This window comes from Ischnura elegans, chromosome 11 (assembly GCF_921293095.1).
Source record: "Ischnura elegans chromosome 11, ioIscEleg1.1, whole genome shotgun sequence".
NCBI classification, from domain to species: Eukaryota; Metazoa; Arthropoda; class Insecta; order Odonata; family Coenagrionidae; genus Ischnura; species Ischnura elegans.
Window position 1 is genome coordinate 7,702,515 of NC_060256.1, and position 27,637 is coordinate 7,730,151.

The 27,637-nt window shown below is 40.9% G+C and overlaps 1 protein-coding gene across 1 annotated transcript; it reads right to left on the bottom strand.

Moving 5' to 3' along the window:
* Positions 1-28: 28 nt before the first annotated feature.
* On the bottom strand, positions 29-27,637 carry LOC124168283 (L-selectin). Its single transcript, XM_046546432.1, has 5 exons — positions 27,535-27,637; positions 4,900-5,012; positions 4,265-4,459; positions 2,402-2,607; positions 29-1,064 (listed from the first exon to the last, which is right to left on the bottom strand). Exons 2-5 carry the CDS (start codon positions 4,991-4,993, stop codon positions 906-908), a joined length of 654 nt encoding a protein of 217 aa, XP_046402388.1. The 5' UTR covers positions 4,994-5,012; positions 27,535-27,637; the 3' UTR covers positions 29-905.

Here is a 27,637-nt window from a genome sequence, read left to right on the forward strand (position 1 = left end):
CTATGAAATGGGAAAAATAAAATAAAAATTAATTAAATAGGATTTATTTATTTTAATTTATAAAATACAAAAAAATAAGTTCAGTGTTTTTGATGGAAAGGAAATACATCGCTGGTAATATAAAAAGTGTGCTTCTGACGGACGGATAAATGATATACTTCATTGATTTTCAAAGCAGATCATATTCCACCGATTCACACGTACGATGCTTGATGCAATATTTACACATCCACAAACTTTCCCAAATCTAAGGCACATATTAATAAAAATACATTACATAATGTCAACCCTCGCCAATCTCCTCGGTGGTTCTGACAGCTAATTGATATTCATGTTTCCAATGCGAGCAGCGCTTATTTACAAAATTTTGGTTTAGCCCAACGCCTTAGTCATCGGATGCATCTTATCGTTTGATTTTTTTACATTGCCTGTTTTCAATACATTTTTATGTTAAATACAAATTTCAGCGTAAATTTTTCTGCCCGGACGCGGTCACTAAATAATTTTTGTACTTTTTTGTTTTTGGTGAGTGAGGGGTAAGGGGATGGATAACTTAAACTCGATCCACTTCAAAACACTGCACTCGTCGTCTTCGCCGCCAAGAATACTTGCAAGTGTACTCAAAAGTTCTTTTCCTTGATGAATTTTTTTCTCCCTCTCGAGTCGTCGGTCTATAAAATTAAGAGATTGGTTGTCTTCTTGTCTTGAGATGAGAGATGAATTATTTTAAACATGCGCTTGGATTCATGGAGACGAATGACCAAAAGTTCCCATCCAAAGCGCTCCTTCTGCCGTTCGTGCGATGGATTCCCCCCACGCTATTTTACAAAACAAAAATCCTCGGTCTGACGAGAGGGCTTTGTGCTGTTTTCAAGTGGACCGACTCATGTGGTGGTTGCAGAGTCTCAGACGTGTATTCCGGGGTTCCTTGAGCGGACGAAGTTGAGCAGCTCGTCGCTGTCTTCGCACACGAAGGGCTTCAGATGGTGGCAAGCCACGTCGTGCCATTTGATGCCGTCCTGGTAGAAGTTGTTCAAGATGGAGAGGCAAGACTCGTCGTTGCCCTGTTGCAGGGACAGGAGAAAGTGAAGAATTAATATTACTTCCCGCAAGGAACGGAGCGGATAATGGTAAATCACTATTTTAAGTTTTCCCAGAAAATTGACTGTTAGAAGAGATCTCGAGTTTCCTACCGAGTCCAGGGGTTCATTGGTACTGACGTTTCGAAGTTGTGGTCTCACATCTTATCCAGGATGAGAGAAGACCAAGACTGAAAAATATGGCAGAATACGCCTTCGAAAAATCAGTAACATGGACCCCTGGACGCGATGGAAGATCTTGGGACTCCAAATAAATATATTGGTAGTTAGTTCATTCTTAACTTTGCTCGTGAACTTGTGGAAGTTTGTGATATTCATTGGTAATTAAAATAATTTTGTGTTCATCCGCAAAAAATTAATACAATCATTGACCCGGGTAGTAGATGGCGTTGAATCCTTATTTGGCCTATTTTGATAACACCACTGAGTGGACGAGTCTAAAGGAAGTTAACTCTAAACTTCTGAATTATATCTGATATTGATTTACCATTAGGATTTTTAAATAACTTAAAACAGAGGGATTCAGAGAATCCGATGAGGAAAATGGATGATTTGCTCCGACACCGTCGTCAGAAATTTTGGCTCGTGAGAGACTATGGTTGCATCATGAATGTTGCAGGAATAATCAGTTACTTCTGATTGCGCGTAATTTTAAACCAGAAAAATCGATATCTTGTATGATATTAGGCACGATGTGGTGGAAGTTCGTAATATTATTAAAATGAGACATTGCAATATTTCCACTTATAGTTTTATTCTTACACAACGCGTTTCGTCGTTACAAACGACGTTATCAAGTGTGAAAAGGTCTTAAAGAGTTTCTCCTTATATGTCTTGGTGCTTGAAGGGAGGGAGTAAGGCGGAGGATGGGGTTTGGGTGACGAGAAGTGAGGATATGGAAGGCTGTGGGGGAGAAGGGTTGTTTTTTAGGGTCTTGGAAGAGGAGTAGTCCCCCACAGTCTTCCATATCCTCACTTCTGGTCACCCAAACCCCATCCTCCACCTTACCTCCTCCCTTCAAGCACCAAAACATATAAAAAAAGAAACTCTTTTTAGAGTTGTTACACTTGATAATGTCGTTTGTAACGACGAAACGCGTTTTGTAAGAATAAAACCACAAGAGAAAATATTGCAATGCTTAATTTTAATAACAGAAAAATCAAATTCTTGACTCGTCAATAAGCATATTCTTCAATGAAATTTTAAGCCAATTTTTTTACTGCTTCTAAACTTCTTTCCCGAGGCACTCAGGTTACAAATGGGGTATTTAAGGAATTGGAAATATATTGGTTTGCACTCGCCTGTGCGGCCTCCCTGTTGTCGGGCTGTGGCTGCTGGTAGCCTCCGGTGTGCGACCAGTCTCCGGAGTTCCTCTGGTTGGTGGGTCCAATCTTAGCGCCGGAGCCGGACCAGAACCATCCGTTGACGTTCTCAGGCTGAAGGTCAGGGCGGTTACAGCCCTTGAAGTTACACTTGCGTCCTGACGTCCAGATGTAACGGACGGATCCTAGAAGGTAGACAAAACACGTCAGGAATAGGCACCAGCTTCACGAACAACATTCGGACCTGTGGGGTTATTCCGTATTTCCGAATTAGGGCTCAAATTCGGATAACGTCACCGAATTTCGGATTACGACGGCCAGACATTTAGCAAAATACGGGGATTGATTGGAAGTTCAGTAAGTGACCGCCTACGGCGCGAAAGCATCAGTGGCGCAGCGAGGGGGGGGGGGGAGTTTTGGGGGATAAATCCCCCCCCCCAGAGCTCAGACAATTTTTTAAGTTTAATCTATTTTATTTTATTTGATTAATATTACTTATAGAATAGTGTAAGGATTAATAAAAATATTCCTCAGAAGGCCGTATGCCGTAAAACTCACCATTTTGAGCCATTAAGATTAAGAGCCATCTTAATTTTTTTCTGGCGGAGGGCCTTCGCACCTTCCGCTTACCCTGGCAGGTATGCCATACCCCCAGACGCCCCAGTATTAGTTGTGGAAACAGCATATGAACGAGGGATATAAAGAAACTCATCTCGGCAAAATTTATTCAACGCCACGAGAAGAGGGCTGCGTTTATTTATCTGCATTTTCCATCGCCATCTCCTCTATTCCTTTAATTCACCGCGATGGATTGCAATCATCTCACAACATTCCTTAAAGGAAAAAACTGTTTGTCTTCTTGGTTGAGTATTTAAGGTGAAATAAGTGGCTTCAATAGTCATAATATCAGCAATGTCAATGTCAACACAGTGTATTTTTGAGTGACCTACATACTTTTTTTGTCATCGTGACTCTGGGTAGTTCAGACGCAAGTATGTGAGCAAGGAAACATAGGCAATCTGAATATCAGAGCAGAAAAGGTTCAATCAAATTAAGAGATGAAAAATAAATGGTTCTGAGTGCTCGAGATAAAATGCAATTATAAAGAGTAATCAGTAGAAAGAGAAAATTATAAAAAGATATCGAAGGAAATATCTCCTCGGTTAATCACCAGTTAGACGTATGGAGTGTAACATCCTTCCAATAAAACTATCATGATGATGGAAAAACGAATTTTAATAGTTATTCGGGAAGAAAAAACATCATACAATGTATGAACGATGTCATTAGAAGGAATGCAGTAGTTAGGTGGGTAGTAGGGAATACACTCGATTGGGAAATACGAATCCAATCCTATGAATGATTGCTACCGACTACAAAGCCTGAATTACACGATCATTCATCCCGTACCTTTCGTGGTATTGCTCAAATGATGGCGCGGATGAAAGTGACCCTTTTAAGCAATCACTATCTAAGGTTTCGCACCCATCCCTTTTTCCCATCACTGGGCACGTTCATTTTTCCTCCGCTGAAACCATCGCCAGCACCGCCTATAAGAACGCACTCCCTCTTACAGCGATTGCAACGTGACGTTTGCATTCCAATGGAATGACAGTTGTAGGGATGGGAAAAGCGACGAAAAAAGAGATGGCGGCGGAATGACTGCGCGATCTAGAAAATGACGGATCGAGCGATCGCTTTTTTGGTCACTGAAAAGCCATCAGCCAGGGAAACGGAAAAAAACCATCGTGTGATTGAGGCTTTAGAATGATCGGATCCGTGATCTCGACGACTCGTTTCAGGAGCGAGTCACGCGATGCGATTCTCTCTTGTCTTTCTCACCTCGGGCGATCCTCTGCTTGATGAACTCGTTCTCCTGAGGGGTTTCCATGGAGACGGCGTCCATGCAGTGCCGCCTGCAGATGTTCCTGGCATCCAACCAGTCAACTTCGAGGCTTTTAGTGGGTTGGTGCTCCCAGCTGAAGAAGTACGAATGCGCCACGCCGCGAGCATCACGGTATGTCGCGTGTCTCACACCTGTTGAGGATAAGACGCCATCATATTATTACGGGGGCAAAATTAAAAAAATGTCTGAGGTTAGAACAAAAAAAATGGGGATGACTGTCAAAAGAAGAGTTTCATGTCGACTCTTGTCCGCGATACATTTGAGAATTTTAATGGAAAAAAGCCGTTTTCTCTTGTATAGTATAAAAGAAGTTTCAATGGAATTGATATCGATGCCAACTGAGTTCTATAGCTGCATAATACATCATAAAGACGAACTGCATACGTCTAGCAGTGGCGGATCTAGGAGTTTTTAATCTAGAATTTTTAAACGTTTCAATCGAAACTTTCTTTATAGAATAAATATTTGGATGTTGAGCGTCATACAAATATACTTAGATAATGCGCCTAATATATATAAATGTAAACATTTCAATGATACTTAGGTCCATTGGATTAGGAGGAAAACTTACGATTGGAGCAGCTTCGTGGATCAGGTAACGCGAGGCGCCTCTGGGCCATGACCATAGCAGCTCCTAGGAGCAAAAGGATCACTTGACGGATCATTTTGAGGAGAAAGTCGAGCCTGGAATAACAAAGAAAACAGCAATTATTACAAATTCCGGGATGAAATCATTTCAAATTTGTCTCAGCAATATAAAGCTAATGAAAACGACCACAAAGTGGTGATTAACCTGAATATGACTCAAGAATAGGATTTAACACACGATTACATGGTTTATAAAAAAATAGACCAAGAATGGCAACTACGTAACGGAGCATAAAAATATGCTTTAAACCAGCGCAACACGATAACATATATTTTTACAACTATATGCGACTATAATAAAGTAATACACCTCACCGCCATAAGCTTAAGCTGTCCTGTCTCTGAATATCAATTTTTTCAGCCATAAACAATAGACGTTACATATGCGAGGGTTTGATAGTAATACTTAAGTAAGTTTTATATTACTTGAGATAGAGGCAAGATTCCATAATGGAACTACAATTTGAATGGAATGCCAATGAAATAAAGGCAACAAAATTGTTAGATTATTATGAAATCAATCGCAGACGATGGAATCTAAGATGGCGTAATCGTCTCGAATGAAGGGACGGATGAGTTGCGGTACAAGAGTCTTCTTCCCAGGAGATAATATCATCAGCGCCTTCGGAGACTATACACCTATTTATTACTCTCGTTGAATATGCATTATCGAAGAGCTGTAAGTCAATTGTGATAGTGATCGCGATAAAAATCGAGTGTCCTGAGTTTCATACGCTTAAAACGAGAGAAACAATAGGTTTGATAGTAATAATCCATAGAAATAATAATAAAAAATATCGAGCATCAAGGAGCTCTTTTGCAAGCTTTTTTCTCGCATCATGTTGAGATTTTAGATTGTTTTTATGATTGAGATCATACATTCTAGAGACAAGAATGGAAGCTAACCTTATATCCCACTTTGGTACATTCAATTCAGCACGATTAAACAGATTATTAAAATTCATATAAAAGAGCTCCAACAATGAGATAATTTTATAAATGGAACGAATATCATATTCAATTGCCTTTTTTGTCTTCTCAAGGAAGTCTAAATTCTGTGAGCTTCACAGTATCGCGTTTCGGAGGGATTTACGCATTAAAATTCTTATTTACATAGGAAAGGGCGATATTTTTATTTATTTATGACATGTTATTCCTCGTATGTTCGCCGCAGACGATAAAGGAGCTCCAACAATGAAAGATGGAAAAAGGGAATTACCATTCTTCGTCCTTCCACGATAACGCGGTCGGATTCTCTCCTGTTCCCATGCCCTGTTTGCGGTTACGTCGCCTCACGAATACAAAGCGCCAGTTGAGTGCCAATGGACAAGCTCACACGCCCAGGCATTCGCGCACGCGTGGCCGCTATTGCGAGGGCGCTTTTCGGGTTATGCGGAAGCACTGATGAGCTCTTTTGCAAGCATTTTTCTCACATGATGTTGAGATTAAGATTGTTTTTATGATTGAGATTGTGGATTGTGGAGACAGGAATAGAGGCTAATCTTATATCCCGCTCTGGTAAATTCAATTCAAACTTTATTTTCAGCACTCTCAGACAGATTCGTACAAAATTTCATAATCTGGACTATTTTCCTTAAAAGTCTGCCCTTATTTTTCACATTTATTATATAAATGATAATTTCATCTACTAAGAATAAAATCTCATGATAAAAGTTAGGGTAATGTTCTCAGAGATGTAATGAAACTAGTATATGGGTATAATTTAACATTTCTTGACCTAATACGCTAAAGAAGTGATACTACCAAAATGCAATGGATTCCAGTTAACGAATCAAAAGCGTCTCTCTGATCTGATTACCCAATTAAGAAAGGTGAGAATAAAACTAGCTGAAAGAAACAATCTTTCTAAGGATACCTCTTGCTTTTTTAAAGCTCCTGTCGCGTGAACTCGTCAAGCGGGTTCCTGGAAGGATTGTTCCCTCTCGCTAGGTCCATCCTCATCCGAGTAAGAAGATCTCTTTCCGTTCCCTCCTCCACCGTTCCGATATGAGCCAACCGTTGTCTCGCGATATCCTCGTGGCCGTAACATCCGGAGGAACCGTTACCATGAACCCGGAGACTTCATTCAGTGTCCGACATTCGGAGACTTCAACGCTCGACATTTGGAGACTTCAACGCGCGAAGAGCACACACGGTGTCACAACAAGGGAAAAGGATTTCACCATATCCTTCCACTGTCAATATCCTCTTCCCTTTATCGTCTCGTCTACTTTTTTCAAACTCTCCACACTCTTCCCCTTTTCTGCCTTACGCCATTTATGGATAGGTTTATATATATGTATATTCCTCTCTCTCTCTCCGTTTCCCCTTCTCCTCGAACGAGCATTTCAGTGCCGCATACGTTCACTGAGACCAAAACAAGTTCCCGTTCCTTGGCTCCTTTTCCCCGTTTTTCTGCCTTTCGCCTCCTTTCTTCCGATTCTTTTCTCGCATCCCCCTTTTACATCTCCGCCCGCCCTCATGGCACAGATACGCCTCGTTTGACACCCAATCCGGCCCTTCCCATCCCTCAATGCGTTTTTATCTCATTCCACGAGAAAAAAAGAAAAGATGAATGAATATGGCCCCCTCATTCAATTGCTATCAATCTTTAATTCAATATCGAAGGTTCTTTCTAGAGAAAAACACGGTGGTGAAAATGTAATCCCTCAACCATAATGCCTATCAAAAATGTTGGCACTTTTAAGAACGAAAATATATTCACAAAGTTTTCATATTTGCGTACGACACGTTCAACTGTTGAAACATTGTAAAGAACGCGCACTACTGCAGTACATCCGCATCTACCTGTTACGCATTCAGCCCAAATATTCTTGTTGCGGGGGTGATGGGACACCAAGCGTTAATAAATTAAAAAATAAAATAAAAATTTAGAAGTGCAAGTTGGATAAATTTGACATCTATATTCCACCGGGACACCTGAATCGACCATAGCTTGAATAAATGAGGCCCTCGAAAAAATTGTTGAGTCAGTGGAAAAATTGGGAGTAAATAATACCATTCAAGCTATGAAATTTTAGGTTCTTCTCGAGTAAACATATCGAAAAATAAAATACCTAACTTCTTGAAGTGTAAAACAAATAAATTACCCTATGTCAAATGGGAAAAAAACTGGGGAATAAAGAGGTGATTTTTGAAAATGCGAGGAAATTTGATAACTTTTTCTACCAACTATGAAGTTCTAATGTAACATTAAATATATTATTTCATCAGTATTGTAGTTATGGAGATCATTAGTACTTCCTGGAGACTGCACATCAAATTTTAAATATCTATTTTTATATTTGTAATAAAAAAGACAACCATGTCATGAAAATAAGTAGGTACATCATTTCCGGAAAAGAAACTTCTGTCGGTAATTTCCTCCATTAACTGTTCCACGCGGTAGCTACAGTATGAATAGAAAACGTTTTTTGATTATCAGTACAGTTAAAATGTGGAAAGTATGAAGTAACTCTTCTATTCATATGAAAATTAAACTGCCGGAAACTCTTAACTCAATACTTAATTTGAATAAAATGAAGTTTTTCAACGAATGAGATGAGCGTGTAACATAAAGGTGTTTTATTTTTGTACAGCTTCAAATGCAATTTATTGTAAAGTAATATGATTTTGAACTGCTATCTCTGGACTGCAATCGCTCAGACTTCAATTTAAACCAGGACGCTTCAGGATAGCAATGCCATAAACCTCTCCAAAGGCTCTCGCTCAAAATAATACAGCGCGAGAGCAATTAGGCTGATATTTGAAATCCCTCCAGTTGTGTTTTGAGGTCGCCCCGCCGTCGGCGTGACAATAAATCGTGAAGAGCAGCGGAATCGAGCTGGAATGCGATTCGTTGGCGTGCTTTGCAATCGATATGCTCTTCTCGCACTCTTCCTAAATCTCCGTCACTCCATACCCGTCTTGGCCGTGGGCGCACGCCTCAGCAGTCAACTGAGTAGGGGTTGAATATGGCTGGAGAAAACGTGTGCAGCAGTCGGTGGAACGAAAATGCATGCGGAAGATTAATCTCTTTTGTTTCGCATCTGGGCGCTCCTTCTCCCCCACGAAGATCATCGCTTTGGTCATCACGACTTGCGGAGAGTCGTGACGGCGGCGGTTCGTAAATATAGATCCGATCTCTCTCCTCCCTTCCACCATTCTCTTCAATGAATCCACTTCGTTTTGTTTCTTTGAGGAACGCCGCAACCTAGATTTCTCCACCCCATTCATTCTTTCAGTCCAGGATATTTAGATCCTCCTCAGGCTACGTTGGGTGCTAAAATCCTTCTCATCGTTGCTGTTAAAAATATACGCGCTGAATTTTATTTACAATCTTAGTCACCGAGAAAAATAACACTTCTTCAATTTGACAGACTTTTGGCTGATAGAGAGTCGACCATATGCTAACAACTCTGGAAAAGATCTTCGATCCATACATTTATTCAACCTTCTAAAAAAAGATCTGTTGTGTAGCTGACAACATACAGACTTGGTTTAAAAGTTTAATCAGAGTATGTTTTGAGGCTACACCAAAATAACTGATAATCAAACGATTTTTTTTACTAAAAGTTGATTGGACATTGACTCCCACCTTTAGACTCAAAAATAATAATTATGATGTTCATGGATATCGAAGAAATCAGAACTATTTCTCCTTTTATTTGATTACAAAATCAATAATCCCGTTAAAATTTAATAAGTACTTAGCTTCAAAATATTCTGTAATATTAATTGCAATCTTATAAGGACATAATGCATCTTGTTTTCATGTATACGGTATGGATAAGATGAATGGAGAACATTTGAACGCATGAAATAATATTGCCATGCATTCGTCGTTACGAAGTGCTTCGTGGAATACCGAAAATGGTGACATTAATTGATGTTCCTAATTTATAGTCGATGAGAAATTATTTTTCAACTGTTCCTCAATAGCAACTTCCAAAATACTGCAGATTAGATTTTAAGTGTTTTTACTTTCATTGGAATTCTTACAGCTGAAGGCTTGTTATTGCACCAAAGAAAAGAATCCGTTATGTCTTAAAAATCTTGCTTCGTCAGAGCTCAGAACTTTCCTGGACATACATGAGAAATAGTTATAAAATCGGCCGAAATTAGTTGAAAAAACAACATTTTACACTCAGCTTAGCATGGAAAGTGTCCATCACCGCCAATGAACCCCTTATTCTGCTTCATCTCCAAGTTCCTTTCCTCTCCGTTAATCGTTACTCTCTCTTTTCTGAGAACACCATCAATTACTTGACACCCGATTCCTCGCTCAAAATGGATAGGGCAGCGAGATGCGCTTCATTTATTCCCAGACACTCCCTATGGCGCCTTCGCCGATAGAAAGTCTGGAACATTTTCTTTCGGCCCTGATTCTCCGCTCAACCCATAAACTATTCCAATAACGTTTTTTAAAATCGGTGCCGAATAGCTCAAAGCATGGAAAAAATTAGAAAGTACCACTAAAAAGGGAGGGGGGAGGAAGAGGATTAGAACTTTCTTCTCTCATCCTCTTCGGCGGCGTCGGTCTATTCGTGAGAATGAGAATAGATGGGGAAAAAAACAGCCGAAGGGAGAGAAGCGTGCATGGGCAGGCGAAGCCGGTCACCGATCGGTCAGCCGCGAGACGAAATTCCCCTCCACCCCCTCCCCACTCGTGCTGCGGTCGTGAGCTCACGCATTCGGAGAGGGCTCGGCCCAAATGTCTTCTTCTCCACGGGACACACACTGCCGAGGGAAGCACATTTTGGACGCCAAGAACGAGAATGCAGACACGTATTCCGTGGCTAAGTTCCAATCCCACAAACATGGCATCCGTTCAGCACTTATCAATCTCAGCACCATAAGTATAGCAAACAAGAGAATGGCAAAAAATCAGACAATGTTAGAAGGCTTTAGGATAGAGATTTATCATTTGCGTTATTCTAAAAACAAAAAAATTAAAGGAAAAGGTTAGTAATAACAGAATAAATGAATGAATAAATATGATTTTCTACAAGCAATTAATTCTTGCATGTATCGATTCCTCCAAGAATTAAAACTGGTCAGTGCTTGAATTAAAACTGGTCACTTTTCGATAATTGATCACGATTGGAATCTGCTTCGTCTGCATTCCTATTCATATGTTGCCAAAATGCACGGAAATGACACCCACCTTATTATGAGCAAATTATTTTCGGGTATTTATTTATTCAGCCCCGCAACGTAATCGAAAGGAATTTCTATTGTCAGCAAAAGAGAAAACATTAAAAATATCAATCTAATGCGAAATTTAAAGAGAATTCACATAATTCTGCGGGTGAATAACCAATCTTCACCCTATATTTATGCAAATTTGAGAGAGTGACGTTGGTGGAGGAACTTGAATCACTAGCCTCAAAGCCTTAAACCACGTTCTGCTGACGTTTGTCCTCAAATTTCGGTAATAAATGTGTGAGGAGGTATTCCATCAAAATGGTATCACAAGAGTGGAACGATGAAACTAAAGGAATTTTTCAGGGTGCCATGAAGAAGCGCCTTGAAATTCCGGGATTATTATTTTTATTGAGGCTCCGCGCATTTTACTCGCACGAGAAAAAGCCTCTAACGTGTGGACGCTAAGTAAATTGTCATGAGAAGGCTGAAATCTCAAAACACCTGTTCGTTCGGAGCGTCGGGTTTCGAGGATGAACACATAATTCAAACCAGGAGACGTGGGCTGAAAGAACACTCTCTCGGAGTAAACAGACACGGGAGAGTGTGTTGAGCCCCACTGTTCACGAAACAGACCGCCCGCTGACTGTTATTGTGTTGACCTCGTTGGGATGGCGCTAATCTGTTTCTCGTTCATCTCTCCTGACCGACAAGAGGTCAGTCGGCTCCTTTGGGGAACCGGTCGGACAGGCTCACTGACGGGACCATTAAAACCGCCCTCCACCCGCCTCGGATTTATTTCGAATATAATTGTTCACGGGGAGCGCTCCTCTTCTTTTTTTCCTCTCGCTTTCGAGGCGATCGACGAGGTTTCCCATTACAATGGAACACAATGGTCAGAGTGGAATCTCATCCGGGCACAGACTCAATGATGGAGGGCTTTGCCAGGACAGTGAGAGCATCCCTCTAGGTTCAGAGCCTGAAGTCCAGTAAAGCAGACCGACAGTGAATACATCAGGATAATGTAATTAACTAATAATTCGCAAGAGATTGCAAAGAATCGGAATGATTGAAACACATTCCCCTGCCTTTTAAATATGGATGGTCATTTACACCAACGGTGAGATTCATCGTGAAAAAATCATTTTCATAGCCGGGATTCGAAAGCGGGTCTCCCCGCCTGGTACGCTACTAGTTCAAGCCATCTTTTTCCGGGGTGGATTCCTAACGGTGTTTAACTGAACAAATTGCTGGCGTTCTCACTGTGGCAAGGGAGATATGAGGTCGTTCTTACTAAAACAGTGTCGGAGAGAAAAACACAACGCTGTCGCAGTTCAGCGACGCACGTTTCTCAAAGTACACCGTGAAAAAAGAAACTGCAAAGGCGAATTTCACCAGTGGCGTAACAACTTGCACTCGAGCGCGTGACTACTCGCAAAATCACTTGTTTCATTTACATTCCATGGTGGAAAATTCAAATAAGTAGGAATTGACCAAACTTAGACAAATATAACGCTTCCCACGTAAAACATACCGAAAAATGCAGTACGCTTTTCGATTTATCTTTCCCGTATTTATATTCTCTTCAATCGATGCATACGAACAACTATTTTGAAAAATAGGTCACAATCTTTTCTTATAAAAGTATGATTGTGGGACTGGTATAATTATTATTACGAAAGCAAGAGATTTAAGATTATAAAAAAGCAACTTTCCAGTGACCTTGAAAATCTAACGGCATTCTCATAAAAAATGGGCACTTTTTTTTTCGTAAGAGCTAATTGCGATTCAAGTGAGCACTCTCGCGCACGCTTCGAATTCTTACGACGCGCTGGCGACTCGATTTATAAATACACATATTCCAAGTTATGTTCTGGGTGATTGGCATTTTCCCATGGCCCATTGACCGCCTTCCAATCCGCCTCCATTCGCGAAGAGACGCCAATTCCTCGACCAGCCACACTCCACCGTCACTTCCGAGATAGCAAAATTGATTACGCGGAAATGGGGGGGACACAGCGCTCTGCACTGACCGTGTAGAAAACAAGGGAAGTGCATTGAGGAGTCAGCCACGCATGAGAGCGATTTATGCTACCACGAAGGGAGCATTTTGATCCGTCTTCAAAAATGCACGCAGCGCAGAGATTGGTGCAAAGAGATCCATTTAGTGTCAATATTTCAATAGACTATTTTCACTCGCAAATAATGGCGTTGAGAAATCATTAACTCAATGGGCTATATCATCTAGAATATGATAAGTGTCCACAGCCCTCATTATAGTCGATTATCCCGTGAAATTGCAATCGCTGTTTCGAAACTGAGATGCTTTGGGAGTGACGCAAGAGCGTAATTCCATTTAAAAGCACAGGATCTATGTGATACTTTACGAACCACCCTTTAGGATTTATTCCAACATGCAGTCAGCTACGTTTAGATTATACTACAATTTCACGTGTAATTACCTGGGAGGGATTAGCTCTCAACATGCACTATTCACTCCGCTACCTATAACAGTGTCTTGGCCCAGATGAATCGTCGCAAGATTAGGGTCTTAAATAAAACCTATTCACATATCGACCAACTTGTACAAATGGGCGTAATATTTGGAAATAATAAATAAAAAAACTGGCTAAAAAATACTGCCAAATACATCATCCACTTAGAACACCCAGTATTTTTCCCACTAACTCCCTCGGTGTTAGAATCCGGAAGTTCGTTTGCATAGGTGAGAGGAGAACTCACCCCTGACTAAGTTATAGGCGTGTGAATTTCGCAAATTCACTGTAGGGGGCAGTACCTTTCATGAGCCACCACGCAATTTGAGGATTTTTTTTATCTAAGAACGTTTTAAGGCTTCATCGGGATTTGAATCCGGATTTCTCAGGTTAGGGGCCAAATGCTCAACACAGTAAGCCACCATCCTTCCATTTTTCACGTGCAGGTCAAATAAATGGTGAAAAGTATGGATTTGCGATTTATGTGTGCTAATTTACCCTTCATATTATAAATTTTAAAGTTATAAATAGCAAATTTAATGGTAAGCTACTTCATTCAAGCCAGATATAAGTCTCGTTCGGAAACAAATATCATTCCCTTTATTTAGCCAAAATCCATTGCAAAAGAACTTTCTTTCCAACACATTAGCATATTTTATCGGTGCACCCACCGTCAAAATTGTGTTGATGAATTCCAAAGTTACGATAAACTTTTTTGAGCATCAGTGCGTACATTATTATGAGTTATACGTTTTTTTAAATTTGTGATGGCTTGATCCGCGTGCAAAAAAAATCTTATGAGGCGTATCCGTTGTAATGTGTACCTGATAAGCTCACTTACTGTGAGCTTAAGCAGAAAAAGTAGCTTCCGGCAGAAGCAGTTCAAAATTTATCGGATGAAAGCACCTAGATCACCGTTTAATGAGGTACTTTCTGCTGGGATAATACGTAGACTGGGTTGTTGAACTCGAAGTTCAATTACAGAATGAAAAAGTGAGACAGGCATCCATCGGTAATTGACCAAGAAGAGTTCTCGGTTGTAGCCAAACAGGTGAATGGCAAAGAAAAATAGTAAGGAGAACAAGTATGTCCTGCGACCGCTGAAATTACTGTAATGTCTCTTACGTTCGAGGAACATGTTCATCGTGTTGGATACGAGGCGAATCATGGCTCGTGACGAAAAACTGCTGACTGCATCTTACTCGGCGGTTTACTCTCAATTTTATGAGGAAATGGTACGAGCCACAATCAAGGGACATATTGTTGACAGATAAATCTTCCCTTGACAGTAGTCGCTGAACGAGACAGCTAGTACTACTTTCACTTTATGGGATATAATTACTGATCATTCTCAGTTCGTAGTCATGATACAATGCAAACAGATAGCACCAAAAATCATGAAATTATTACCATCTAGTTTTATGAGCAATGAGCATTGATTTTTTTGATACCTGTTAGCCATACGAAGATTATTCAAGAGCTGCGGAGCATAAAAAAACATCGGTCACGCCGTTGTCCCTCGAACCCACTTTAATCGGGCATATTTTGAAACTATCACGCAAATGAAAGCCAAGAATTCGGATTAGCATTCAAATTGCAACGTCAAGCTTTCACTAATTTATATACAGAGTGAATTAGACATCGCTTAATTCGTAGGAAACGTCTTCTCCCTCATAGGTAAAAATATGTGAAACGCCGTTCAAAAGTTCATAGCTCGTCTAACATTTTTAAGCCCCTAAAATCTATCCATAATTTATGATATTTCGTTTATATTCGAATTTTCAAACTTTTAAGTCTTAGTTTAATTGCCTCCATTTTCAACCAGCGGAACATTTTAGGAAGCGCATTCCAGGTACATTCAAGGAGCTTTAATCCGTAACGGCAATTATTGGTCCCCATATGTTGGTGAAATAAGTACCAAGGATAAATTTCGCCATGAAAAAAATTATAGGCGTAGCAGGGATTCGAACCTGGATTTCTCGATTGCCGGTCAGGCGCGTTAGCCAATTTCTCAGCCAAGTTGCCTTAGTGATGCCTTGGTGGTAAAACTGCCTAAAACACCTGACCGCCAATCGGGAGATCCGGGTTCGAACCCTTAATAATGGCTATGCCAAATAATTTTTTAATGCCGAACTATCATCGTTGGCGTATAAAAAATTCGCACCCGTGCGCGTGACTGCGTGTTAAGTCATTTGTTTCATGCAGTACTTTGGTCAGATGAGAATTATCGACTGTACCCAATGAGGTTGTAAACATACTGGAGGGGGCACCACTGGTTCCGAGCGTTGAGCGCAGTGTGGCAGGAATGGTTCTGGGTGCTTGGGGAGGATAGCCACGCCCCCCCTATTTCGACCAATACAGCGATAATCCCATAAGAGTCAATGCAAACTATTTGGTGAAATATTTGTTCATGGTGGTTGTTACATTAAAATAAACTATCGCAAACGAACAAAGTAAACCTTTTTTTTCTATCATTATGGAAAGGCTTCGTGAAAATATACCTCGATAATCTTTTCCCAAGGAAAACTTATTGTCAATCTCCACGGCTCGGCTGTGCAACTACCTTAGCCGAAAATAGCATTTTACAAGTGTAAAATATCCATTCCCTTGCACTTCTACTAGTAATTAATAAGATAACAGCCAATAGAAATCTTACGATAGCGGACCGGTCGCAATAATAGTACGAAAGTATGTTCGCTAGGATATATTATCACTACGATATGACTATATGGACAGTTTAAACGCTTTATATACACAGTAGTATGACAAACGATCGGAAAACTCCGAAGACAATCAAGAAGTAATTGTTGCATTTTCACTTTATAAATCAGAGGCGATATAAGGAATTGAATACTTGATTATATACGTACACTGTTTGAGACTGAGTCCGAAAATGGTCAAACCAAGATGGTGGAATTCCGACCACGCTTAAAACTCTAATAATGCGCCTCCAGGGTATTTGCAACCTCCTTCACTGTACCCAAAAACCATCTCCCCATGGGACAGTCATATGTCAAATCCTCTCCCGGTCATCGAACCATCCTCCATTCATACAATATGTAGAGAGAGGCGCGCGCCCCCCCCCCAATATCCCAGCGGAGGAAGGATTGTGTTTCTCTGTCGAAGGAGGGTGTGCTCGGTGGTCGTCGGCCCCGAGTTCCCGTTGCTTAGTGCCGAGGGACAAGGGCAGCGCTCGCTCGTGATGACCTCGATCCACCACGCGTCACGAGGGTCAAACTTCCGGCCGCTGCACCTTTGAGTGCCCACTCCCCCCTGCGCCGCGCCTCACCGCACCCGAATGTTTGTTGGTTTCTCTGCACGTCCAATACCCTCATTCACGTTATCTTGACACCCCTGTTTGGATTGCTTTCATGCTCAAGCAAACAGGATGGACCGTGCTTGAGCGTCTCCAGGACATGACTCCGATACTTAGGCTAAAGGAATAGTTTTGCTAGATCAAGTACCCGAGTAAACAGCTGACTAGATAAGATTTAGGCAAGCAAATAATACATGGTGATTTACTGACATGAGAATTATTTTAATTCGATCGTAAGGTTATCACAGAAAATAATGTGATACTACCAGAGATATTGCGACATAGCCTTTGGAATAAATAAAATAGTAGATTCCGATAACAGTTACAATCATAGAACTAGGGGTCGTATCCCATTCTTATTTACACGGAAAATACAAAGTGATGCATAGACTTTTACCGAAACTTCTAAACAAGAACCAATCCCAGATTGACGGCCCGTATTTATTTTCCCAGAGGAAAACCAAAGTGTTGACCACTCAGTCTATTAGGAGCGAGGAAAACAATCACGGGGCGACAGCTCAGTATTGTCAAAATGAACTCAGGAAAAAGGAGGAAAACCTATCTCGAGAAACTAGGGTACGAAGCTGAGTTGCATACCACTTGCCTTGTTGACAGCACAATCCTAAAAGGGCATTCGTTTCCTGACCGCCTGCAGCATCCATACATCTCTAGACCGAAGAGCATCATGAGGATGTTTGCTGTCACTCTCGACGAGGTCTGGCTCAACAAGGCAACTCAACAGGTGTACGGGGTTTCCAACGCTCGAAATTCATTGTCCGCCTCTCTAAAAGACTTGGAAGTGTCTTTTTTTCTCGGGAGGTGTTTCCTCCTTGGCAGGTGTCTCTTGCGAGTAAGCATCAGAATATGTTCGTTGGTGTATGGTTAATTTTGGGCAATCTAAAATGCATGGCAGATGTGGAATCTCAAGAAATCTTTTGCTAAACGATTAAACTAAAGGATAGAGAAGTGCTTTCAGGATTTCAATCCCAAAAAGTGATTAATATCGAGCGATTGTAAATAATTACAAATGTCTCCGATATATCCTGGAATGGAAGCCCTCTCTGATTTATCCACGACCATTTTTTGGACGGCATACTCTGCTAACTCTTCAGGGATGAAGAGGCGATCATTATACTAACCACACGATTAAAACCTGAGAATCCTTCTCGACATCACAGCGATGGTTAATTCACCATAGTAGCTTAGACCTTACGATAAAAATGAGTTGGTGGAACGGATAGCTGGGTAACTGACGCAGCTAATCAGGCACCAAAACGGATGTACGTATCAAAGTTTTTTTCAAATTAAATACGGAAAAAAACCTGTGACCTGTAAAGGCTGGCACATTTTCCATATCCTGCTCGAGAAAATGTCCCAAAAACTAAAGAAACTGGTCATTGGCTTATTTTTTTCCGACATTGCAATTAAAAGAATATCTGCGTCCGCCCTTTTTCCCTCGTTCGTGCGAGTTGACACGCCTTCTTGAGCCCTCGGGCCAAGCGAAATTGAAGACATCACCTTCCACTGACGATCCTTTTTCCACCTTCCACCCGTACATGATACGATATCATTAGCAGGGTGCCCTGCGAATATTTTCCCGTGTCAGACGGGAATGAGAGCACGCGTTGGTGATGCTCCAGACGACGGATCCAAGTGAACGTCGGCGCAGGGGCCACTGGTGACCCAAATAAGATCGCAGACTGGACTGCGCGGGATTTTCGCGCTCCAGGAGGAAACGCTGGGCACACGCGAAACCTGGAATCGGCAAATGAGCTATTTTTTGCGAAAGGTCGCTGCAGAGAAATGTTTTTCGCTGAAATAATAACTCAACGATCATTTAAGGATATAATGCACGCTATTTGGAGAGAAATTAGGCATCCCCTTCGAGGCACCACAACGGACAGAATTTATATTTTCCCGTTAAGATTCTAGAGTGAAAATAACATTATCTGTATTCACGCAGATCCCTAAATTTTACTAATATTATTCTTTCCTATGTCCAAATCCAAGACATATATTTTCATTGATTGATAAATTTAGGGATGAAGAATAATTGTATCTTCATTACATTTACATTAAAACATGTTGTATGCTATGGCATTTGGAGGAGCTAATGGCATTTACGCCGTAGGTAAGGGTGGATTGAAACCCGGCGTCTACATTAAGCTTCTATTATCGAAAGGCGCCAAGGGGACCATAGATTAACGTCCCATCGGACGGAAGGAATACTGCGCCTTAAGGGTCCTCCGACTCAAACTCAAGCGGGAATCGCGTGACCTTTGAAGATTCTCTTGAACCCGGTCTCCCAGCATGGGAAGTCAGCACTCTCAACAGAACAAAAACTAGATCCCCAATACACATGTGATATCTGCGTGCAAAAAAATCGAATTTTTGTAGAGCAACATGAGGCCCATAAATAACAGATCGATTATAATTTGACCGTTAAAGGCTTACAACTATACTCTAAATTAGCCTGAATACACCTCAAAAATGAACCGTGAAATATTCTGAAAAGCGAGAACTAAAATGTGTCCAATTTTCTATCTCTCCTGGTAAAGATTTCTAGCTTTTCAAGTTTTCTATCTCTCCTTGCAAGGTTTACGACGGACTTTTTGGCTGTCATGTAATTCTTTTAATCTGCCATTCCCTTTACCTATCTTAATACGTAATTTATTTTTTCGGACTTGATCTTATGGCGGGAATTTGTCAAACATTATGGAAAGTATAATTGAAATCGAAACGTTTAAATCTTGTTGTTTGTGTCGAGGCTCTAAGAATTTAAGATCTTGGCTTATTCATAAGCAAAATGTTAGAGCATGAAGGATGATGTACTTTAGACAATAAAAATTACGCATTTAGACCAGTACTTTCAAATAAAATTTACCAATTACTTCAAGTAAAAAATTGGTCATTCAAAAAATAAAAATAAAATGAAACCAATGACAACTTACGAGCGGAAACTGTAACTTAGGGAGAGATTTTTCTGAGTAACAAAATTTTATGTCCATCATTTATTGCATGCCAGCGCTAGTGGCACGTAAAATCTCGTAATTCGAACCGCTCTGCCAACAGGAAATGTCAAATCTTACCCTCTCTTGACATCAAAAGAATTATGGTGAAATCTGCCCGTTATATTCTGGTACACCGAAATGTTCGCGGAAAACAAGTATGCAGGCATCGGGGGAAGCCTCTAATTAAAACCATAAGAGATCAGGAAAAGATTTACTGAAACGAATATTCGGAGCGTGACCCTTGTGTGATTTTGAGAGGCGATTTTACAATTAAAATCCACCCCTTCACACATTGGCACCGCAGTGAGGGAAAATAATTAAATATCTAAAATATTAATCCTAGAATTGACATTTTCATAATTGAAAATTGCAATCACAATTACGGATTCTTCAGTTATGCACAATAATTTAATTTACATCATCACCATATGGCAAATAAATTTCTGGAACAACTCATACTCTTGGTGACACAATAATTTCCCTAAGTTAATAAAAACTTCGTCTTATCATAGCGCAGCAGTCAAAACTTGATGGAAATATCACCCCTCGAAGTAATCCAAGAAGTTTGCTCCTTTAAAAAAAGTTATTCTTTGCTAATAGTCTAGGCCACCCTCCCAGTTTTCCTTCATTGTGTGTCTGAGCTGTGATTCGTTAGAACCCCCGCGAGCTTCTTTGGCCAATTTCAGAGTCTCTTCAACTGCTGCATCAAGCCTCGCAAGTGGATTCTTCCGACGAATCCTAAGCAGGAATAAGTTTTGATGCACTGAATTTTTGAGGCCTTTACCTTGCAGGATTTCATTTTAAGTTAATAACAGCTTTGCATTCTTCAACTTAACCTTTAATCGTTGGCTAGTTTCAATACACTGCATCATTTTCAAGGCTGGAGGTACAAAACATATTAGATCTTGGTTACATACCAGGTCGGGTGGTGGTAGTAGTCTGGAAAATGAAAAACTCCGTTGAAACTATTCGAGGATTGAAGGCTAAGTTGCAGAAAACAAAGCTGTTATTTTTCCTAATTTAAAATAAATTCTGCAAGGTTAAGCCCTCAACAATTCAGTGTATCAAAACTTATTCCTGCTAAGGATTCCTCGGAAGAATCCACTTGCGAGGCTTGATGCAGCAGTTGAAGAGACTCTGATATTGGCCAAAGCAGCGCGCGGGGGTTCCAACGAATCACAGCTCAGACACACAACCCAACTAAGACACACTTTTTCCTAACTCAATAGATTTTGCTTCGATCGATCCCCTAGTGCAATGGAATAAAAATTGGCCACCCGAGAGATTATGGTTTCGCGCAAAAAGAAAGCAATAAGCTTCAAAGTGGAGTGGACCTCATAAGGAATCACCGTTCGTCTTCGGCGATAAAAAACAGCTGGGCGACTACTTCCGCCAGGGGCACTGTGTTGTCACCGATCGGTTGGGCGTTCGATTGGAATGCGAGCGGAGATATCCAGAGCGGCAGCGTTACGTGCGTTTGCGGAGCGGAGACGGCTTCGCTTCGGACATCCGGGTCTCACTACGGGAGGGGAGGGTAAAGTGTCTGCGAGTGACACTCTGCTTTCGTTCCTGGTAAACGGCAACACTCTCTGGCGATCCGTAGGACGTGAGGCCGGGCGCAGCGTACGCCCTCCGCAGAGAGATTAGAAATCCAGGCGAGAAAGCAAGAGGACAGAGTCGCAAAGGAGACAGACAGCCACCGCTTGTTTCATACTCCATTCACACATTGTAGCTACACATATAAGCGCGTTCTTTCTCGCATGGCGTGTGTCAGCACCAGTTTAGAAACAAAACTATCAGTTCCCAAGTCAAACTCAACAATGGGAGGCGCTTAGTGCAAAACTTTTATTGCCATAGGGTCAACGATGACATCCATAGAAAAAATTGACGCGAAACTTTGGTAAAATAACGTAAAAATTAGAGTAAGATTCGGTTGAATTTGGAATTGGCGTGAAAATATGAAGTGTGAAGTGCCGTGCTCATTTGTTTCTTCAGTATTTTGCTAACTTAAATCATTAGTCAAGGAAGAAGGAATCTCAGGACGAAAAATAAATTAATATTAAAAGTGAATGGAAAAAATAGCCCCATAAAAGGCACCAAGACAGCCAAGGAACAACTCAAATCAATTTTGGTAGATTGTGTGCAGCAATTTGCTATTCCTTCTCGGATTTTTCAGCGCTTCCACATTCATAGGCGGATTTAAGAGTGTTACATGGAGCCGCCTCCCAATGAATCCAGATAGATTTAAAAAATGGTTACCAATGCCGGCTGTGTATCGGAGACGATGGTTGCTGTAAGCTATTTACTACCTCTACTCCAAATTCAACTAATTCTACAAACAATGCTTATGGATTTCATGCATGCGTTTCATTTCCTTCAGTTTATCCAGCCAAATACTCCCTCGACGCAATCACTGAGAAGAATGACGTACATCCCATGCACACAGCAACATAGTCGCGACATCATTAGTTCAACCGTCAACACAACCATCACCTACCTAAACAGCAACCCTAATCCATAATAAGTCTTATTGTTATGGTAAGCACTGCCGCCAATGTGATAAAATTGAGCCACAGAATTCGTTCCAAGTGAGATAAAAATGAAATAATGAAGAAGGAATGAAAATTTTGAATTTTAATCCCTAGAATTTAACAAAGTAGCACCCTTTCAGAATCATTTAAGTTATATATACTGGTTTCTGCTCACAGGTGTCCAATCAACTTCTCGTTTACGGGAGTTCCGCATCACATTATGTCCTGCGAACGCAGTAGGTTGGTTGCGAGCATCTTAATGGGATTGGAGTTTTATTGTGCGGGTGCATGGGTGATGGGGGTCTAAACAGTACCCCCTGCCACCCCCACTCTCTCCTCTACACTCGCCCTTGCAATGGTGACATCGGAAGCGGTGACGCACATTCATTCAAGCTGCCCAAAGGAAGTTACCTCGCCTTATTATTCTTTTTTTTGGTGGCCACGTCCCGCTCCAACACCGGTGATCGTTTCATCGGATACAACGGTCTTGAACGCGCTTGAATACCTCGCCCTTTCAATTTGGCAGGTGAGAACACACAAACAGGTCATCTAAACATGATTTTGAGTCCTTTAAAGCATCTCATTTTGATCGAATTTTTCACATATCTTTCATGAGAAACTGCCAATGAATAGTCGTGTCGAGGGACTACAATGTCGCACATGAAAATTCAGGGATATTCAGAAAGGTATTGTCCCCTGATATTTGGAGCCATTATTCTGCGCATTTCTCGCATTTACATTTTTACTTTTTCTCCAATTTACATCAAATTTGCAACATAAAAATCAATTGGTGAAACTGGGATTCGTACCCGAATCTTCTGGTTTCCAGACAGGTTTGTTATGAGGCGAATCTCCGATTGGGTTTATCGAAGTAGGTGATGACGTCTCAGGTCCGCAGTGGGCCTAGGAGACGGAGGTTGTGTTTACTAAATCACTGTTGGTGAGCTAAACCCTACTCTGTTGCTATCCATTGATGGACGTTTTCCAAAACACCGCGTGAAACAATTAACCGTAGTATTTCCCCGAGAAGTAAAATTTCAGACAAATTAAACCAACTAACAAAGGTAGTGAAGTGATTAAATATGGAAGAGATAAGAGACTTGCATTCAGTAACAGTGAAATGTTTAATTAAACACAGAATCGCTGGGAGGCAAAATTAATATCCTTTTCTTTTTCTGTGGTATATGGATGGCATTTTCATGCTCCATTTCATTTTTCAGAGCCATTTCATTGTTCAGGGAATTATTGACGGAAATTTCTCAGCAGTAGAATCGACGGAATTCATCTTTAATCTTGTACACAGAGGATAAGAAATCTCTCCCATCGATATAAAATTCAACGTTTTCTCTTGAGGTAAGAGTTGTATAATTTGAAGTTTAGAATCATTCTAAGATGACTTGCTCAATTGAATCTCGAATCTTTTCATCCCGAACTTAATCGTGGCGACTCTAGTGAACTTGCTTCACAGATGCAAGACTGAAAGGGGGCAAAGTTCTCTCGGTTTTCCAACCGGGTGAGAGAGTTCAACATGCCCGACGCTTCGATGCATGTCACCTAGGGCACATCGAATCGTCAGACATATTGAACTCTCTCACCCGATTTAAAATCCGAGATCACTTTGTCCAGCTCATTTGCCCTAATGCACCAGATCATTCCCGATGACTGAAAGCCACGAGCAGTCATGCCAAAATTAATCATTGTGGTGTCCTTACGAAAATCCAGCATTAAAAGAGAGTGACGCCCGTCATAAAATCCAAGGCGATCAATGGCCCTCCACTTATGGTTAAAGATAAAATTGCAGGAAGAAAGCGAAACCTATCGCTCTGATCACTAAAAATCTTCATGGATTGCAAATCGCGTGCGCTACCCGGAAGCCCCTCGCAATTTCAGTCTGGATTCGTCTCTGTTCACTCTGCGGCAATAGGAGGCTGCCTCGGCCAGTCCGAAGGAGAATACTTGAGTCTGACTGCGTGAGAGAATGAGTCTCGCCACGGTACCTGTAATACATCAGGTCATCCCGTACTCTCGGTACCCTTAACTCTTCCTCGCCGCTTGTGCAACGAGCTTAGCGAAAAAAGGAGCCTTCCGTCAAATGCTCCCAGGGCGCAAGTGCAATCGTCGGGCGCATTCGACTGACTTCCTGGGAGAATGTTCCCTCTCTCTCCATTCAGCGTGTACTCTCGTATCTATGTGCGCGGGTGCAACCAGGGGAAAGGAAGGGTTGCGCCACACAGTTGAGCATGCGCAATACCATCCCTCCAAACATTTGCGAAAAAAACACCCGCAAAATGTGAGAAAGTGCCGCGTGAGGCTGCGAAATTTCACAACCGTTTTTCCGGAGACCGAAAATATGTACGAGCATATATTGATTTGCTGCCATGGTGATGCTTTTAATTATCATCCCCTTAGTCCACTTAATGAGAATGCTAATGAAATTTCTCTTCGTATCCATGATGGTAATCGAGGCTCATGGCTATAATTTATTTTTGGCGACGGACCTCGCCGCCTCAAAGTGATATGGCCCGTAAAAATTATGCACAAAACATGATTATAGCCCTTGGAGATAATTACAGAGGAATATTTTTTGCGTGAAATTAGCTTTTTACCTTCAATATTTATCATAGGAGGCTAAATCAAATATTTTATGACAAATTTTAAATTTTTCTTGGCAAAATTTGGTATGCGTAGTATTAAGACCAACGGTCTTAAAATGATAAACCTAATGTCGTTAACATATATAGATACAACTCCATTTACCTTATTTACGTCTTCTCTAAATAGCATTAAAAAAGTTCATTGAATTCTAAATTATTATTTAATCTATTCGGGACTAAAACCAGAAAAACCACGTAAATAATAAAACAACGGATAAGTTTAAAATTATTTAGCTTTACCTGGAAAGAAGCTTGCATATGTTATGTCTGTGAAAGCATGGAAGAACTTCTCCTCCATTTATCCTGATATAAAGTCGACTCTTTCAAAAGAAATTAGTTCCCCAAATAAAAAGTTAGGTGGCAATTACAGGATGAACATTAATTTCAAACATAGTGAGGGCATTTAACTCCCACTGTTTCGCAAATGCTGAAAATTTTAAGTGTTTACGCAGAAAAGAGACGAACTAATTAAAATAATTTTATCCTTGAATTCATCTTTCGTCATTGAAAAATCCACATAAATTGTAATTGCTTCGATTAGCGCCTATTCTGTCAGGGACTTAACGCTGCGAAAGAAAACGCGGACTTCCAAGTTCTGCCGTTTGGACAAGGAAAATAATTCGTCACCGTGACCTAATTCTTTCCAGATCCTTTTTTTTTACTGCCGATGGAGCTTCTTCCGAAACCCACCTTGAAAAGAGGTATTATTGGGACGAGAAGAAGACGGAGAGAGCCATTCAAATGTGAGTAAGAGCTTTTCCGCTTAGATACGTGTGAGTGACTATGACCGGGACACCTCCCTCTCCCTCCACTGCCACCGTAACGGTTCTCGCGAACAGCAACGGGACGGGATGACGACCTTTTGTGCCTCCGCGGGAGTGGTGCGAGGCTATTATGCAAATATTGCGAGCTCAAAAGGGTTTGCCACGGGCCACTTTGCATGCCTTAAAATGCAAAATTTAAGCGTGACAGTATGCGATGAGCGAGATTTTACCCACTGATCTAGATATTCATACTCTTCACCGAAAAAAATTGGTCAGATATGTGTCAAACCAAAGAATTGCCATTACAAAAAATAAAATAACATTTTGACGGTAATTTAAAAGGGAAACTGTTGTTTTACTGCCACAAAGAATGTAGTTAAGATAATGCGGAGAATTATACGATTGGGCCAATGAAGAAGTTCATCAATAGTTACGAACAGAATTCCTGGATACAAAAAGCATTAGGGACAAAAAACAAGGCTATATCTAGATATGAAAGGTAAAAGACACCAGAATTTAAATGAATGGATGGCGAAGATAAATTAAGCAGGCAATCGTAAGGATCAAAATCTGCAACAAACGCGGTCGTTGAAGTCACCGTGGCTAGTCGGGAAATATTCCCGGAGACCTGAACGCTCGGCTCTCGAGTTGTTTGAGTCGCGGAAATTGTTGTCTTTTGCGGCACTGCGATATTTTTCGGAAATGTAAAATCAGAAGCATGAGTGAATTGGCTGGGCCGATAAAAATTTTTCATCATCGATAACTATTCCGCAAGTAATTATTGTAGCCCCACTACTTTTATTATTACTGAATATTTCATGAGATTAACGGAAAAGTAAAAAAAATATGTTCTTAAAAAAACTTATGAAGTGCTTTATACTGTTTTACTTTATGCTTTTGTAGTGAGCAAAATGCATACATTTTTGTAATTTGTTCAATTTTTATTACTATAATATCTTGCTGTAAGAAGAGGAAACATTTGAGTTTAGCAATTTAGGCTACATTGTTAACTTTGCAGTCCAGCCCTCGTCTCGTATTGTATTTTAAACTAGAATATAGATAGCAGCAAGACTCTACGCACATACATTGAAGAATTCTTAGTGATCCTCGGCAAACGATAAAAACCTATGGGGTGGTATAATGGGAAATTTACAAGAGGAGAATATCGCAAAAAGGAAACGATGTAAAACTGAATACAGTTGACATATATTCTCACAATTGCACGAAAAATTTAAAACCTCACTTGCTTTCTATCTTTCACTTGCTGATAACCGAAGTGCAATCAGTGATAAAGAAATCTCTGTTCTTCAGTTCACAAAGAAATCGAGACAGAGCTTTGCGATGCGGTTAACATGAAGGAACCACGGGCGCCTGCCGCACGTATTGTCAATCTTTACCGGCACGGAACCACAAAAATATCAGTCAGAAGACACTCATAGTCCAGGTGCACAGTTATCGCGGAGACGACCTCGTTTGAGCTGGACCCACTCCGTCCCGGGCGAGGGATATGAAACGCTTTTACAACACCACCTGTGAGGGATTTCGGGATGAGGAAGAGAAGCCTGCCCTAATCCTCGTCCCGTGGATAAAATAGATGGGCATCCAATCTCTGGAAGAGGCTCACGTGGATTGTGGGAACTTACCTTCTAATGCTCTTCCTTCGGCTTCGTATCAAACAGTGGGCTGCGTGCTCTGACCGTGCGCAGGTGCTCGTTCACCAATTCACTGTCGTTCCACAACTGACCA